We start from the raw sequence: 17,400 nt of genomic DNA, 5'->3' as shown, positions 1-17,400 counted from the left end.
CCGGTAGTTGAACAGGAGGACGGCGGAATATGGGATGGACAATCTACAAACTCAATTCACTACCAGATCGAGTGGGGTGTTACTTGGGTTGTGACAAAGGATACTCTCTCTAAGTATATTGCTAAGCGGTTGGTTTCCGAATCATAACAGATAGCTTAGTGTTATATTAACGAGTAAGCACAAACGTGCCATCATGTTACCTAATTAGTTAGAAGTGGAAGTGGATGGCCGAGCGAAAGAGCCCAAATAATAAGACGGCCGCAGGCAACCGTCATTTCTCTATATAGATAGCAATTCCACGCTAGCAACCTTCACAAGTCAGGAGGCACGTCCGAGATGATAACTTTCGGAAATGAGGCGAGTCACCGCATCCCGGACCACACTGATCGATGATCCCGACCGCACAACGTCGATGATTTGTTGGACATCAGCCTCACTAGAAACCCGGATTGCCTTCAGAAATTCGTCCAAAAACTCTTGGTAGTACCTGAGTTCTTCTTCCGTTTTCTTTGGATGAATTTTCCGTCGTTTTTCAGAGCACTCGTCGAGAACACAGACAATATGATGTTTTCGGCATTCCAAGCACGGATTTCTACCACTACACTGGGGCACCGCTTGTGGAAAGACAGATGATGGAGGAGTGTTGTCCGGGAGGTCGTTGCCTGTTTCCCCTTCGATGAGTGGCGCCACTGGGGTCCTCTCATCGAACTCGACATCACGGGAAAAGACTGTTTTTCCTGAATGCATCTCATATAGCTTGTACTGGTTCGGTTCACAGTAACCTAGCAATCGGCACTCGGATGATCTGGGTCCGAGCTTGGCTCGACGCTCTTTCGGGATGAGCACCCAGGCGCGGGATCCGATCCGTCACAATTGCAACAGCGATGGCGGCTTCCCGTAAAGGACTTCATACAGTGTGATCTTCTGTGGTATTGATTCTGGCGCGCGCAGCTTCAGATATACCACCGTGTCCAGGAGCTCGGTCCACCAGGAAGGAGGAAGGTTCGCTTCGGACAGGAGCGTGTTGATCCGCTCCCGGATAGTGCAATTTGTGCGTTCGGCCAGTCCATTTTGCCCTTTGCAGTAGGGTGGCGAAGTGTCAAACTCGACTCCCTGGGGCTCGAGGTGTGTTCCAATGGGCAAGTATTCTCTCCCGTTGTCGGTGAGAAATCTTTTGATCTGAGCGCCGAACTGTCGGTACACCCATGCCTCGGACTGTCGGAACTTCTGCAGCGCTTTGTGTTTCCATCTCATGGCATATGCCCACGAGCCGCGAGAATAATCGTCAGTAAAGGTGATCACGTACCTTGAACCATCTTTGGCAACTGGCATTTCCATGATGTCCGAATGGATCATTTCGAATATTCTCGTTGAATGCAGACGTGGCCGTCTTGCGTGGGATTTTATCTTCTGATGCTGCTTACCCAACATGCACACCGGACACTGCGGCGTTGCCAGCAGCTCGGCCCACGTCAGCGGTCGGTACGGAGTGCCGGTCTGCCGGAGGACCACCCTCAAGCCTCCCTGATTCAGATGTCCCATCCGAGCGTGCCACAGCGCTTCGGAGGCCTGGTCCACCCCTCTGCACGCATCTCCTTCGAGTATCACAGCTTCACCACCGAGTTCAGAGGTTGACGTTGCGCATTCTGCGCCACTTGACTCCGGAGGATCGTCGACGTCCATGGCCACCGCCTGCGGTTCCAGGGAATCTGCATGGCCATAAGCCGTCGGCGCCCTCGCCAGTTGGACTCGTTCACGGGATCTCTTGCTCACATGGCACCGCAGGATCAGCAGATCCTCCTCCGCATGGTGAACAGTCCCCACAGTCCGTCCTCGGCGTTGCACAAAGACGCTCTGCGGGTGCGCCACCACCGAGTAGCGGTCTCGCAGCAACTTCGGCACGCTGATCAGGTTCATCCCGACGCGTGGCGCGAAGTACACATTCTTTAACACCAGGGGTTCGTTGAACTTCCCCCGGAGCGTGAGCTTCACCGTACCAATCCCTTCGGCTTCCACTGGATCGCCCGCCGTGTCCAAAATCTCTCGGTGGGGCCGCAGACTGCTGAAGCAGCTCCGGTCCCAGCAGATGTGGCTGGTGGCGGCCGAGTCCAGGATCCACCGGGGTTGCGGTGCTTGGGTATAAAGGGTCGTCACCCTCGCCCTCACAATATTGATCCTCGGTCTCTTGGAAGTCGGCGGGCCCTGCCGATCTTCTCTCTGGCTTGATGGTATGTTTGCATATTGTTTCTTGGTGAGCCGGAAGCACTCCGTTCAGCCTTCAGGGCATGGTCCCTGGGCGGGTGTATTTCGCGCTGTTTCTTCCAGCACTCTGCGACCACATGGCCGCGCTTCTTGCAGTAGGCACATTTCTTGGGATTTCTCTGCACTGCATTGGTTGATGGTCCTGGGGCTTCCTGCGGGAACACGAACGCACAATACAACACTGAAGACAAAGGTACCAAAAGCGATCTGATCACTAATTGAAAACCCTAAAAAAAAAATTGAGCCACCACTTCTTGTTTCCTGCTAGAGTTCGATGCTGAGGAAGGAGCGCGATTGAGAAGCGCGCCACATTACTGCGCTGTCAAAAAAACCATTTAAACAGTTTCGCGTCGCGCCACCTGGACACGAACGACCGAAAAGAATAAGACGGGAGGGGAATGTTTGATTCGACTGGGTTTCACTGCTAGTTGAGAATTGCATCCTCAACCATAATGGCGGACCGATAGCGACATTTTAGCTTCGTCTCGCAGCCAGAAGGCGCCCAATAGCTTCATAGAAACCAAATCCCTATATGCAACCTGAAGATCATTTGGGTTTGGATTCTACGTGTCAATTACTTCCGTCAAATTGGCCTGGTCGTCAATTTGTGTGAGAAAGGGGAGCTGGATTGGCCCGGTCGCAAGGGGTCGGGCGATAAGCGTGGGGCTAGATAAATGTCCACTGCCCCGTTCGTAAACACTGACGGGAAACGGTTTCTAGCATTCATCTATAAACTCAACTTATGTCAAGCAAAGATGGCCACAATACAGCGACATATTGGATTTTTCCATCCGTATTATGCTCTCATCTACCTCGATGCGAAAGGCACGCTTCATCACGAGGTGTCCCCATCAATTACTAATAACAGCCACTCGATTCTGACCCCCAGGGTAATGGAGGCTTTTCTGAACGCGACTAGGTCGGCGCAAACAAGCCTACTTCACCCAGGCCGTAAGTTATGACATCTCTCTGGAATGGGAGCCTCGCACGGTGATGGCTGATGCACATCACTAGTGCTTCCAGTGCAGACTGAAGAAGACTATGGGCAAGACGTTCACTCATTGCAAATGGGCTATGGGCTACATGACCAACGACTGTTAGAAAGTGATAGATTCTCGCAAAACTACATTCCACTAGGAACTCCAGTTGAACTAGCTGTGGAACAAAACAACCACTGGCATTGCAATGGCTTGGAATCTCAACGCGTACCTTATTCGGTCGATCTTGATGGAAAAAGCCAGCAAAGCGCCGCATTTGCTCTTGGAGATGAAGGACAACTGGCTCTGTGGTACGAGGAGGCCTTCAAAAAGTTCAACCAGTCGAACTGCCGGGTTCTTGCAAAAGGATACATTAAACTTATTGAACCGAGGAAGCAGATGGTCTACCCGTATAATGGGCGGATAAATACCTCTGGCAAAAAACAGCAGCTTGATCCAGAGGCGACTAAGCCACCCTGGTGGCCATCTGGAGTCAGCCATCAAGAGCCTGACCATCTACTTAAAGCTGGTAAGTGGTGTTGTCGGTTCAAAATCCTTGCTTTCTAACACAAATAGAACGCATCCGGCTTTTAGGGTTCATTGTGCGCGGTCTGCTAGCAAGTCACGGAATCACTGTCAATAAATTGAGAGAAGCTGACCGACCGATTCGCTGTCAAATATCTCCCCCTGAACGACTTCAGCTCCTGGATGATATATACCTAGTTCGACAAGAAGAGGAATTGAACTTCAAGGGTGCAAAAGGTCAGTTTTCATGAAAAACGTTCTTTGTTATTAAAGCTTATACATGTACCGAGTACGAGTAGATGCCCAATCAAGAGTGAAAATTTCTGATTCGATCTTGTCGCAAACAGCAGAATGCCAGCCTAGACGTTATGCTCGATGTAGAGCGTCTAGACATGGGAAAGACACTGGTGTTGTGATTAACATCACTCGAGCCACTGCATAGATGTTGAGGCTCAGATATGAACGCTTATTGAGGAGATATATTTCAATCAGACACCTCTTCCACTTTCGTTGAAAGCCTCAGAAATCCGACAAACGGAACATTGTAGGATTCACAGCCATCAAAAACAAATCTTAAGAAAACAAAACAAAATATAAACCCAATGTATCTTGATGGTCAAAGTTCAGAAATTGAGACAACGTGTGGCCAAGCTTCAACGGGTTGATGGGACAGACCCACAGCTCAACACAACCAGCACAACACTAAAGCGAGGCTAGGAAACTAAGTCCATGATTTCTAGGGATGAAATTGTAGGCGCTTTTCGGTGATTCAACGTTGAGTCGCTCACAGATGAGGTGATCAGAACAAGAAATATGAGCCTGTCATTGCGGATTGAATATCTCCTACAAAGCCTCAATTTAAGAGGGCCGTGAAAAATTCAACAGTCAATCAACGTTTCTTGACCGACTCAGCATCCCTTTTCCCCAACACTACTTTTACTCGTCTCTCTCGCTGAGCATCCAAAGGCAAAAGATGTCGCTGCAAATAATTGCGGCAAAAAGAAGACACGGGTTTCAACAGGCCTCAAGAGAGGTCCCTCGACGCAAGCAGAGCACTTACGCGACAGGATGAGCCGAGAAGTCTATAAATACGTCCTCTACCCACAGCAATTTGCTCTACGATTCTATCACTTGACTACGCAAAATCGAGCAAGCTTTGTGCCCGAGGCATTTGATAAGTTCTTTCCCTTTGACCCAGTACTAAAATCCGCTGTGCTGACTTTTATAGAATACATCATGGACCAGCAAGCCAGACGGCGCATGTGAGAGATGTATTCCCACCAGATGCACTGCCATTCACGTCAGCCGATCAAAGATACGAGTTTTGGATTAGCTGGTCAATGTGGAAGAGGCCTCCGCCACAGCAGTTGACTGAGCTGATCTACTGTACAGCCTCTGTGTGTATTTCCAAGGCAAAAGCGCGAATATCCACGTCGCAGGTATGTGAATCCTAGCCTGACTTGTCTGAATTCTACTGATCCTGAAAACGATGCGATTCCGATAGAACTGAGAATATTCGACCACAACGCACGAGCGCAAGGACAACAGCTCTTTGCCGTCTCTTCGTCCCTAATCTTGGCCACCAGAACATGTGAGTCATTAATTGTCTCGCTGATCTACAAGCTAATGAATGACAGTGAACCATTGACATCGCACCAGAGTGGCCCCCGAGGATACAGCACCCCCGTTAGTGCTCAATACAAAGCCATGGCCTACACACCATTCCTGGTCCCGTCGCTTCAGACCATGCAGCATACATTACCCTAGGTGAAGAATATAAATCAAAGGAGCTGGCCAATAACAGGGTGCGGACATCCGATTGTGAGGTTCGCGGCATAGAAGCTTGAGACGTCCATTCTTCCTGGTAATGTAAGTGATTTATCCGGCTTCTGTTGCGCTATATCCAGTTATTTGTCCAAATTTTTGAGCTCCAAAACACGAACACTATTACTGATTTTCATGCCATTGTACATAGGAGCAGCCCATCGCCACCCGTGAAACATCCTTGTGGGGAGTCCCTCTATCGCCGGATCGGAGATAAGACCGAGGTGGCACTGCGACGCGTGCTCGCTCCATCGCGTCTTCCGCCCTCGACCTCACCGCATGAAAGGTGGAGTGTATGAACCTCCCTCTGGCCGTCCGCATCGCGAGGTCTTATCCCATTACGACTGTACAATCAGAGGTGGGCTTGTCACGCGCCTTTGACGTTTCAGAAGTTCCCGGTGCACCCAGCGCGGCTTCTTCGAAGCGACAGCCGGAGAGTGCGACGAACATAAATACAACATGGCATAAATGGTGACTGCATTGCCGAAGAGAACTGTTAGTGATCTAGTCGGGAAGCTGACATGATCACGAGGCTAATTGATCGTCCCGTCGCAAGCGTACACTCTGCGAACTTTATGTACAGGTAAGTCATAACAACTTGTCCAAGTGGCTCAAGCCTTGCTGACTCGGATCGTACAACAGGAGGTCCCCTCATATTACCGTCACTCGAGTCGAATGCGAAGCGAGCAAGTGTCTTGTCTGCTCGAGCTCCCCTATACCGATGCGATCGCACGCTGTCTATCACTTCCTCATGACTACTGGCGCCATCGATGATGAGTCAATGTAAAGTTTAGATCGCCGACCTCGGCCCTTCTCTCAGTCGACTCTGTGCATCAGTCATGTGCTGGTGTCTCTACCCGATACAAAGTCCAAGGCACAATGGGCTAAACCACCGTCTGTCTCGGCATTCGAACGTCGCGAAAGAATAGCCTCCTTGTGGATCGAATGACTTGCGTCCAATTGGTGATCCTCATTGTCCTCGATTGACATCTCGCGTCTTTTCAGTCCTGGAACTTCAAAGACCCGAGGAATGCTGGTGGTTTTGTCTTGCATCATGGCAGGTGAGCAATGCCTTCGCGGACGGCCAGATTGTTAGTCCAAGTCTGTGTGCAAGGAAAAGGTGAGGCAAAAGTCCCGTCATTTCGAGCCTACAGATTAACAATGGCCATGTCAGCTACAAACTGAGAAAGGAGACCATCTAGTCCCGAGTCACAGCCGAGCCGACTCAAGAGCCACGAGCTACGAATCAGTGACCTTTACTGTTCTACCTGATCCTACTCCGCGTTGCTGAGCCGCTCGATGTATACGAACGAGCGGCAATGGACTAACCGGACATACACGACGCTGCATCGAGGGCGCTGTCAGAAATGTTGTGTTGTCTTTGGACAAATGTTGGGTAGTTTTGATGTCTAAGCACGCTCTTTTCTACCCAAGCCCGAGCAACATGTGCAAAGGTTATTCACCCTAGAGGTCGCTGCAGCTGGAGCTTAGTCAAGCCGAGCGTGTGTCTCATTTCTCACTGAAATCGTCTTCTAACATATCGCGCGCGAGCAGCTCTTGCGAGGAAATGGCCGAGTCTCTACGTCCCCACGTCGAGTGTCCTTGAGCACCAACTGTTGGTCAGACACACTGCGCTTTGGACTGGTATATCACTGTTCAAGCAGATCCTTTGTGAAGGTGGCATTGATGTCCGTAACAACACCACCAAGAGTTATCCTGCTGTGCGACCTCTTTGACTATCTCCGACAACCTATGCTGAAGTTTCTACCCCTAATCAGCCTTCATGTGATTGCGTTCGGGGGGGATGGAATAGGGGCATGTATGCGGCTCCAAGCCAAGTAGATCACACCACAAGAGTCCGTCGTAAATGCTGGTGGAGTCGTCTTTACCAGATCTGGTCAAGATGGCGCTTGCTAGACCCCGATCCGGCTGCAACCATGTTCTCTGGGCAGCAGAGTATGCTTGATCGCATGGACTCGGGTACTACGCCCAAAAAGCGGTGATCGCCAATTTGAGTGCAGTGTGGTTACTACATGGGCGATGGGCTCACAATATAAATCGTAGTTGTTGCCAGGGATTATTTACAAGGGGACGACGGCTCCCATATGTAGAAGGAGCCGATCGGATGTTCTTGAGCCAAAACCGTCAATAATTTGGTTGTCTTTGCTGCGAATCCAATTTGACTATCGCGACCGTTCTAGGATGTAGGCATTCTAGGGTAGAGTAGGATTGAGTGACTTGCAAGCCGCCTGAAGCGATAAATTTGACTACGCAAGGAACAGTCTATCGCATCGAGGAAAATCCGGCGTTTGCGTTCGACCAGCTCAATCGAATTGAAGGCTGTATGCGAACTTCACTGAGTGACCACCAGCGAACAAGAAATAACGCAGAATTGAAACAACAACAAAATTGATACATCTGCTGTCATGCGGGTGAGATGGCAAGAAAGGGCTCGCGCTAAGGCCGTGAGACGTTGACCACTCACCTTCACCACCCGGGCATATACCACCCTTGTCAACGTTCATCAACGTTCATCAACGACCATCAACGCTCATCAACACCCTCGTCAACGTTCATCAACGACCACCAACGACCATCAACGCTCATCAACACATCCGCGACGCACCCAAACACTCAAGTCTCTATTCGCTCTACGCTCTGATGGCAGATGCATTCTATTGCGGCGGATGGACTAGCAGACCGCGAACTATCAAGGCAGGAGGGTGGAAAATACGGCGCTAGATAGCGAAGAAGATTTAGTCGTGAATTTACGATTCTGGTGATTGATAGGCATCTATCTAGGGCTCACTCTATCTCTCCAATGATGATACTTCGGAATACGAAGAAGATGAAGATGTTGTGCAGGTCTTTGCTTCTTCGAAGGCCCTTGGGCTACTCGAATACTAGTCCCCAGCACCACGGAGAGGTGCCTGCACATCGCTGGGGAGCGATGACAAGTCCTTGGCGAGCCAAGTCTTGCCATGACTGAGCGCATTTTTACAGTCACAGGGCTCATTGGCTGTGAGGGAGCGCAAGTCTTACATCGCTGGGCTCGTGGCAGCGACAGCCGTGGTCACGGAAGCTCTGAAGTCCTTGGTTTCGTAGCACCCCCCCTGTGAGGATTATTGTTGACGCAGACCTATCCTGCGAAGCACACTTGTTGACGCAGAGCCCATCCTGCGAAGCACATTTTTACATACACAGGGCTCATTGGCTGTGAGGGAGCGCAAGCCTTACATCGCTGGGCTCGTGGCAGCGCCAGCCGTGGTCACGGAAGCTCTCAAGCCCGTAGGCACGAGAGGGCACCATGACACATCGGAGTGTGAGGACCGAAGTCCTGATTTTTTTGGGTTGGGAATCCGCCCCCTTTTATATTTTTTCGGCTACGTCTCTACCAAGGAACCAGTTGCGCAGATGGTAGCGAGAATCGCTGTCTCGTTGATAGGCGTTGAAGCGAGATAAACGACGTTGAACTGGTGTTTGGAGTCTTTGTGGCCTACAGACTCAAGTTTCCACCTGTATTCATTGCTTTCAAAAACCTGCGTTGAGTGTGGTGAACCACTTTCTTCACCTGTTGAGAAGAAAGTAACGCCGCAAAAATATGATTCCTACATATCATTGAAATTGCAATTAAATCGCTCAACGCGGTGGCACTCTACATCTGCCCGTTTTAGCCACGGTCACCGTCTCTTTCATGAGGGTTGAAGTGCTTCAACAGATGCCGCAATAATGGGTTGGAGATTTTGTGGCAGACAAGTCACATTCGATTGTACCCGTGGTTGGCCATAAGACGTGCCTCCCATTGATCCCTCTACAATCCTCTTTGCCTAGCCTCGCGCTAACGGTACTTTTCTGTGTTGCTCGCAACCAACTGATCTTGCCTCTACTAATACTTCTCCTACCTGTCGGTACAGACACTATGAACATACTCCCAAATCCAGGGTATTGGTTGTATTCTTTGACGGAGAATCAAAAAGTCTAGACCTTGTTGGAAAGCCCAGAATAGGAACCCGAGCCCAGTTTCCAGGACAACTAAGTCAGTCATTTCACCTACCATGGCTCACGAGCTAGGTTCTCGTGATGCGGGGGCAGCACTCGATACAGAACTTTTTATCACCCCGATCAAATTACGAATTCAACAAATCATAGAGGAAACAGCCATACGGATCCTCACCGGCCCACAATGGGCCTGCCCACAAACGGCCAAGGAAGCTAGGAAACCGAGCCAGCGGAGAATGAGCGGATGGGCTCCGACCGAGCAAAGGGAATCGCGCTTCGTCTCCAATGGATACCTGGACACTGCAACAACCCAGGAAACGACAAAGCAGATCGACTGGCGAAGGACGCGGCAAGCCCGGGCAAAACACACCCCTTCCGCCCTTTACTGACAAAGAAGAGGGCGCTTATCCAAGACACCATCCGCGCTCAGTGGGAGCGGGAATGGAAAGCATCTACCAAAGGCGGTCACCTGCGGATAATTGATAGCATTCTGCGGACGGCCTACACCAGGAAGCTGTATGGGAACTTGCCCAGAGGCCGGGCGTACCTGCTGATACAGCTACGCACAGGCCATAAATGGTTATCCACCTATGCCAAGACCTTCGGGTTCCGCGACGATGATCGGTGCGTGTGCGGCGCGCAAGAAACAGTCACCCATATGCTGGTGGACTGCCCAAATCTGTGGGACATTCGATGGGAGTTAAGAAGTGAAGCTGGGGACGCGTTTAACAGTATGTCGAGCCTGCTGGGGGGCTCAACTGAAGGTAAGTGAGGTAAACCAGACACCGTCTCGCGGGCTAGGGCAGTCAAGGCCGTGCTAGACTTCACTAAGGCGTCACAACGGTTCCAAAGTCGCGCGCCATGAGGGCAGCCTAACAACGTGAGCGGCAACTAGGCCACGATAGGCCTTGACGAGGCTCTAAGTTCGTTTTCAGGAAGTGGATCACTCTACATGTACGTACACGGATATATATAGTTGTTGTAGCCTGCATATCGCTTTGCGAGTTGATTTCCCAACTAGACTAAAATACGAATCCGTACTCGGCCTAGTGGTTTATGGTTTAGAAACCAACTTTGCGAGGGGTCGGGGTAAATGAAATCATCCATCCATCCATCCATACTGTAAAGCATAAGCCCTAAACTGATTGAGGCTCGGCTTCCCAGCCCCACCGCGATCGGACAATTTAAGCGGGCTTGTCGACCACATGTTCACTCTGCAGCTCCTTTGTTAGTTTCGTTTCGCGAGCTCTGAGACTGGGCTTTTTGTTCAGTGCTCATTTCCCAAGAGCCCAGTACAGGAGCAGAGAAAATGAAAGAAACGGGGTGGTATCATGAGCGCCGCTCTAGCGTCGCGCGAGTCGCGACCGACACACCCCCTCTCAGGGCTCGCATGTTGATTGGGCCATCAATTCGTACGGAATAGAAGACATACATGGGCGTAAGTAGCTTTGCACAACTGCTTACGGAGTAGAAAGATGCACAATCGTGACTCATATGCGGTTGCAGCCCCGGCCCCCGGGGTTTACATCGTCTTGGCCAGAACACGTGTCGTTCCCCTAATCGTCTTGGCCAGAACACGTGTCGTTCCCTTAGGTCCAGTTTCTTTGTCGCGATGGTCATCAGGCTCAGTTAGATGCTGAGTTAGTGATCTGTCTCGATAGCGACCAACCGTAATAATCATCATCGCTGCTCTTCTTCCCAGAGGACTAGTCACAATGTCGAGCGTCAAGGATTCCCATTCCCAAAGCTACCCTGATGCCGAAGGTTATTTCGGCCAGTTTGGTGGCAATCACTATCCACCTGGGGTTCGGCCAGCCCTAGAAGAATTGGCCACCACTTACCAGGAACTGTGTCAATCCCCAGAATTCCAGCGCGATCTCAAGAAGGTGCGCACCGGGCTTCAAGGGCGGCCAACACCGATCCATTATCTCGAAAATCTCTCGAAGGAGGTCGGAGGCGCTCAGATCTTCATCAAACGAGAAGACCTAAATCACACAGGTGCGCACAAAATCAACCATTGTGTTGGCTTCGCACTTCTCGCCAAGAAATTGGGCAAGACGAAGCTGATTGCCGAGACCGGCGCTGGCCAACATGGCGTCGCACTCGCAACTGCAGCTGCTTATTTTGGTCTTGAATGCGAGATCCACATGGGCGAGATCGATATCAGTAAACAGAGATCGAACGTTGGGCGCATGCAGTTGCTCGGCGCACGCGTAGTGCCAGCGACCACTGGCCAGTCTGCCCTGAAGGAGGCTAGCGACTCGGCTTTCAACGCGTACGTAGAGCAGCATGCGTATGCTCTCTATGCTATCGGATCTGCTATTGGCCCACACCCCTTCCCCCTGATTGTTCGGGACTTCCAGGGTGTCATTGGCCAAGAGGCCCGCGAACAATTTCTTTCCATCACGAATGGTAGCTTGCCCGAGCATGTTGTTGCCTGCGTTGCTGGTGGCTCCAATGCAATGGGTATGTATTCAGGCTTTCTTGACGACCCAGATGTTATTTTGCACGCAGTAGAGCCGCTGGGCAAATCCGATGAACTGGGCCAACACGCGGCGACGTTGTCCTACGGCAGACCGGGGACGTTGCATGGTGCTCGATCGATTGTGCTGCAGCAAGCTGACGGTACGACTGCAAACGTCTCGTCCGTGGCATCGGGGCTCGTCTACCCGGGCATCGGGCCGGAGATTGCGATGCTTCATGAAACTGGTCAGCTTTCCGTCGCAGCGATTTCTGATGAGGAGGTAATCGGTGCCTTTTTCCGAATGGCAAAAGTCGAGGGAATAATCCCGGCTTTGGAAAGCGCGCATGCGGTGGCGTTCGCGATCCGATTGGCATCGCAGCGCCCTTCATCAGAAAGGATACTGGTCAATCTTTCGGGGCGTGGTGACAAAGATGTTGACTTTGTGCTTGAGAGCTACGGTACGGGTCAATAGCAGGCTGCAACCCTTACTACTCGTCTGGTAGTTGTTATTGGCCATAGATTAGGATTCAGATACCGTCACTACCCTCAAGTAGTTTAGGGAACACCAAAGCCAGGCTCCCGGAATCAGCTTTGTTCCTGCTAGTCCGCATGAAAGACCTTGAGTTTACTATAGGATATTCTATGAAACCGCATCAATGAAATTGTATTTACGTCAGGTTTTCTTTCTGTTTCGTGGCCAAGGATCATTACAGATAAAATGCAACGATGCGGATAAGCCTGCGCAGGCTTGAACAATTGTTTTTAGAAAAGGGTCATTTAGTACAACTTTAAAACAGACATTTGTCAACCCATACGACAGGGTCATCAAAGAGATATCCTACCAATTCCCACTTTACGATGGCGTCAGTGTCGTCGGGTTCGAATGCAAAGTGGGAGATCGTCTCCTGCACAGTAAGGTGAAGAACAAGTCGCAAGCCAATGCGGACTACCAAAATGCGGTGGCTCAGCATCAGACTGCTGCTGTCATGGAACACACCTCCATGAATGATGTTTTTGTCATTCGACTCGGCAATTTCCCTGCTAGCGAGAAGATCAACGTCGACATCACTTTCGTGGGAGAGTTGAAACAAGACTCCCAGACAGACGGTATTCGCTACACACTACCGAGTACCATCGCTCCTCGCTATGGACAAGCGATCTACGATCAACCCCAATTATCTTCATTATCTTCATTCGGCCTACCAGGTAACCTCCAAGGGATGTCCATCACCGTTGATGTTCAGATGGAGAAGGGGCTGGTGCTCCGAGAACTGGAATCCCCAAGCCACCGGGTCAAGGTCTCTCTCGGACGTGTGTCTTCTACACTAGCAACATCCACTGCCTTTGAACCATCGCAAGCATCTGCCTCTGTGGTTTCCCAGCAGAACAATGCATCTGTGGTGCTGGAACAAGACTTTGTTGTTCTTATCAAAGCGGATGGGCTTGATACACCCTGCGCATTGCTTGAAAGACACCCCACTATTCCTAACCAGCGAGCCCTGATGGCTACCCTCGTGCCAAAATTCAGCCTCCGACCGGCTACTCCCGAGGTGGTCTTTGTCATTGACAGAAGTGGAAGTATGGAGCCCAAAATCCCAACCTTGAAATCTGCACTCCGAGTTTTCCTGAAGTCACTGCCTGTCGGTATCTGCTTCAATATCTGCTCTTTTGGGAGTGTTTATTCCTTCATGTGGCCAACGAGCCAGGTGTACGATGCATCTAGCCTGAATCAGGCTTTGGCTTTCGTTGACACCATCGAGGCGCGTATGGGTGGCACGGAGATGGAACGAGCAGTCGTCGCCACAGTGCAAAATCGACTCAATTTCAAAGATCTGGATGTCTTGATTCTCACTGATGGAGAGATCTTCCACCAGGACCATTTGTTCGACTTCGTCCGCGAAAAGGCTGCTGACAATACCGCTCGGTTCTTCTCCCTTGGCATTGGTAAAGCAGCATCTCACTCTTTGATCGAAGGAATTGCAAGAGCTGGCAATGGATTCTGCCAATCCGTTACCGAGTATGAAGAACTCGATCGCAAGGTCGTCCGCATGCTGAAGGGCGCCCTGACCCCCCATGTCCATGACTACAAGCTCGAAATTGAATACGACACCGAGACGGAGCAGGAGTTTGATTTTGTGAGCGAGACTGAGAGTCTCGACTCTGAGACGGAGGTGAAATACAAGGAGGGAGATAGAGATGTTCCCATGGAAGGAACAACACGCAACTCAGCGCAGCCGATCTCATTGTACGACGAGAACTTCCAGGAACCTAACACGGATGTTGATGCCGAAAAGAGAGCGGCTGAAAAGCTTCCCACTCTCACCCCTCCAAGAGCAATCCAAGCTCCCTACAGCATCCCACCGTTGTACCCATTCATCAGGAGAAATGTCTTTCTCCTTACGGACCCGCACGCGTCCGAGAAAATTCCCAAGTCCCTGAAGTTCAGTGCTACTTCCAACGACGGTCCACTGGAGCAGCGAATTCCAATCTGTGACATCGGGACTGGCAAAACAATCCATCAACTGGCTTCGCGCAAGGCCGTGATCGAGCTCGAAGAGGGACACGGCTGGCTCTCCCATGCCAAGGATGAGAATGGAAACAAGTTCAAGCAGTTCCACACTGAAACAAAGCAGCGACTTGCAGAGCGTGAATGCCAGAACCTGGGAATCAAGTTCCAAGTTACTGGAAAATACTGCTCGTTCGTGGCCTTGGAAGAGTGCAGCTCTTCATCTTCGGAACAACAGGATGAACAACATACCCCGATGGAACATGCTGTAGAGCGGATTTCTCCTATTCAACAGTCTGCTAGGCCCTTGAGTGCTCCTAGGTTCTTGAGTGCTGCAACCTCTGTTAGGTTCTCAGATGCACCACGCGTACGCACTGGTGGTGTACGTCGTAGCCCGCAGTATTACCAGATCCCGGCGGTTTGTGAATATTTTTGAGACGAGAGAGACGAGAGGCACAGCTACAAAGCAGCACCTTCTGCACCCATGGGATATGCAGGCTCGAATTATCTGTGTCAATCAACTGCATTACCCGCAGCTCCAAGCTATCCCCTACCCCAAATGACAGCAGTTGCAATGCCCCCGACTCCTACTTTGACGAAATCTCCGCAGATGAGAATGCACGAGCTCATTCAGCTGCAAACCTTCGAAGGCAGCTGGAAGTGGTCGAACGAACTCTTCGAGCTTTTGGAGTGTAACATGAGCGCAACAATCAAGAAATTGGCCACACTGTACGACAGTGCCAATCGAGACATAGAGAATGGGTTTCCGCATGGCGACGAGGCAACGGTTCTCGCGACTCTGCTCGCAATGGGATGGCTGCTAAAGAAGCACATGGGTTCGAGGGGTGTTTGGGAACTCGTGCACGCGAAAGCTTCCGAGTGGGTTCGACTCGAGTTGAAGAAGATGCAGAACCAGGGTGCACCTGGTGCCATCATTGCGTCAATCCGGGATGAGATTGTTCATATGATCTAAGAGACGAGCTCGGTGGAGAAGGTTGATTTTGATATTGGTTCTTACACATTTGCTTACAAGATTGCTCATGGAATGAGGATATTTGCTTGGAATTGGGAAAAAAGAAAGAAAAAACAATAATAATATTGGATAGCTTTGCAATGGAAGGAAAACAATCATACCATTCTTTTTCTAACAGTAGAGGAAATGGCATATGATCACTTTCTATCGCCATGCTAAGTAGTCATTTCTTCTTTTCTTATCTGACAAGTTTGTATTTTGAGTAAGCTGCTAGATATGGATTGACGAAGTGGTCAATCTATTGATATCCTCCCTTAGGGGACACCGAACCGGCGCAACAAATTGGTCCAATCATGGGGACTGTGCATCAAAAATGGTATGATGCGGTCCTCATCCACGGTAGCGCCCAACTCAAATAGGATTGTGGCAGCCTCGATGTTTCCAGTTGAGACTGCGTACTCAAATGGCGTCTCTCCTCCATTCATATCTCCATCTACGTTAGCCCCGTTTTCGAGAAGAAACTGGACAGCTTGGACGCTGCTCTCCATTTGACGATGGATCTCATTCACGTCAGCAGATTCTCGGATATCCAGTACCTCATAAAGCGGTGCGATGCCATCGTCACCCTCCAATTTGTTGATATCCACTCCACCTCGATCCAATATACGCCGCATTTCGTTCACATCTTTGGAGTAAATGGCATCATTGAGCATTTTGCCGCGTAATAGAGGTCTGTCCAGTTCGTGCCCATACTCGTCATCGATGAACTCCACCATTTCTGGGCTTGCAAATGTCACGATCTCCCACGGGTCAAAGTATTCAGAGATATCCTGTGCGGACCTTTTGAGATGGTCAACCCACGCTTTCAAGCCCTCTTTATTCCTCCGTGTCATATGGATGGAAATCGCATTGGTAGTAGGGTAAAATTCTGTAATCCCGCCAAAGATCACTGGGCAGTTGTTGGCCACAAGGATCTCTGTAATCTCTTGGGACCCAAAAAAAGCCGCCTCTGCGAGCGGGAGAATTCCGAACCGCACACTCTCTTGTGCCAGATCAACACCTTGATCTAGCAGAGTGCGCAGTTCGGAACAATCATTGCGGTAAATGGCGCTCATTGCGAGCGCAAGATTTAGTGTTTCGTGGAGTGGTTCCCACTCGACATAGCTTCCGTATGGACTATCGATAGCCCATTCCATCTGGGCTCGATGATGGTTGGGGCCAAAAAAATGTCGCATTACACGGGTCCTGCCACATAACCAAGCATCAATCAGCTTATTGACCAAAGTGTCTGTTTCTTCAGCGCTCTTGCGCTCGTTCGGGAGGTCAAGGATGCCCTGCACAAAGGTCGAGCACACACATGGGCTGCGAGAGTGCATTCAAATCTTCTGGTGGAGATAGAGGCGCTTCAAGCGAATGGGAAAGCAAGTCCACCTACTAGCTTCGTGACCCTGCTGTTCAGGCCCGCCAAACCCAGGTTCGAAGCATAAGCCCTCGACTTCGAGGCGGGGGCTTTGGATCATGAGTGCTGTAACCTCATGATTGAAGGAGGCTAGAAGAGTTAGATTTCTGTATTGCCATAACTGAAGGAATCGACATACTGCTCACAAGCCTTGCTCTCCACACGTCTTTCCAGGGGAGGGTGTCCACCACTTGTTGAAAAATGTTGAGCTGGATCTCCATGGGAAGCGACATTTTGACCAACTGTGATGAGACTTCTCAAGTGATGCAGTGGAGTGTTTGTCGAGGCGGGGTTTGCTCGAGATGCAAGTGTGATACTTTTAGAAAACTGCATGAGATGTAGGAATATTTCAGGATGATAGTCAGCTATGGTTCGAGGTGTGCCGATCAAGATATGTGAAGGAAGACTAAA

At 50.4% G+C, this 17,400-nt stretch overlaps 4 protein-coding genes across 4 annotated transcripts; 3 read left to right on the top strand and 1 right to left on the bottom strand.

Annotated features, from left to right (window-relative positions):
• Positions 1–3,017: 3,017 nt before the first annotated feature.
• Positions 3,018–4,015, top strand: N7471_012601 (DUF2841 domain-containing protein; the record flags this gene model as incomplete). Its single annotated transcript, XM_057285320.1, has 3 exons — positions 3,018–3,213; positions 3,277–3,768; positions 3,816–4,015. The coding sequence occupies 3 exons, from the start codon at positions 3,018–3,020 to the stop codon at positions 4,013–4,015; spliced, it is 888 nt and encodes a 295-aa protein (XP_057131586.1).
• A 7,287-nt stretch (positions 4,016–11,302) lies between these two features.
• On the top strand, positions 11,303–12,523 carry N7471_012600 (tryptophan synthase subunit beta; the record flags this gene model as incomplete). The annotated part of the gene is made up of 1 exon (XM_057285319.1): positions 11,303–12,523. One exon carries the CDS (start codon positions 11,303–11,305, stop codon positions 12,521–12,523), a length of 1,221 nt encoding a protein of 406 aa, XP_057131585.1.
• Positions 12,524–12,909: 386 nt separating this feature from the next.
• On the top strand, positions 12,910–15,530 carry N7471_012599 (uncharacterized protein; the record flags this gene model as incomplete). Its single annotated transcript, XM_057285318.1, has 3 exons — positions 12,910–12,914; positions 12,965–14,975; positions 15,168–15,530. 3 exons carry the CDS (start codon positions 12,910–12,912, stop codon positions 15,528–15,530), a joined length of 2,379 nt encoding a protein of 792 aa, XP_057131584.1.
• A 314-nt stretch (positions 15,531–15,844) lies between these two features.
• On the bottom strand, positions 15,845–17,222 carry N7471_012598 (ankyrin repeat domain-containing protein; the record flags this gene model as incomplete). The annotated part of the gene is made up of 3 exons (XM_057285317.1): positions 15,845–16,892; positions 16,962–17,079; positions 17,129–17,222. 3 exons carry the CDS (start codon positions 17,220–17,222, stop codon positions 15,845–15,847), a joined length of 1,260 nt encoding a protein of 419 aa, XP_057131583.1.
• Between the last annotated feature and the right edge of the window lie 178 nt (positions 17,223–17,400).

The sequence above is a fragment of the Penicillium samsonianum genome (genome assembly GCF_028829775.1).
Source record: "Penicillium samsonianum strain IBT 33392 chromosome Unknown utg000007l_segment0_segment0, whole genome shotgun sequence".
NCBI lineage: Eukaryota > Fungi > Ascomycota > Eurotiomycetes > Eurotiales > Aspergillaceae > Penicillium > Penicillium samsonianum.
This window is presented reverse-complemented; position numbering and strand designations above follow the sequence as displayed.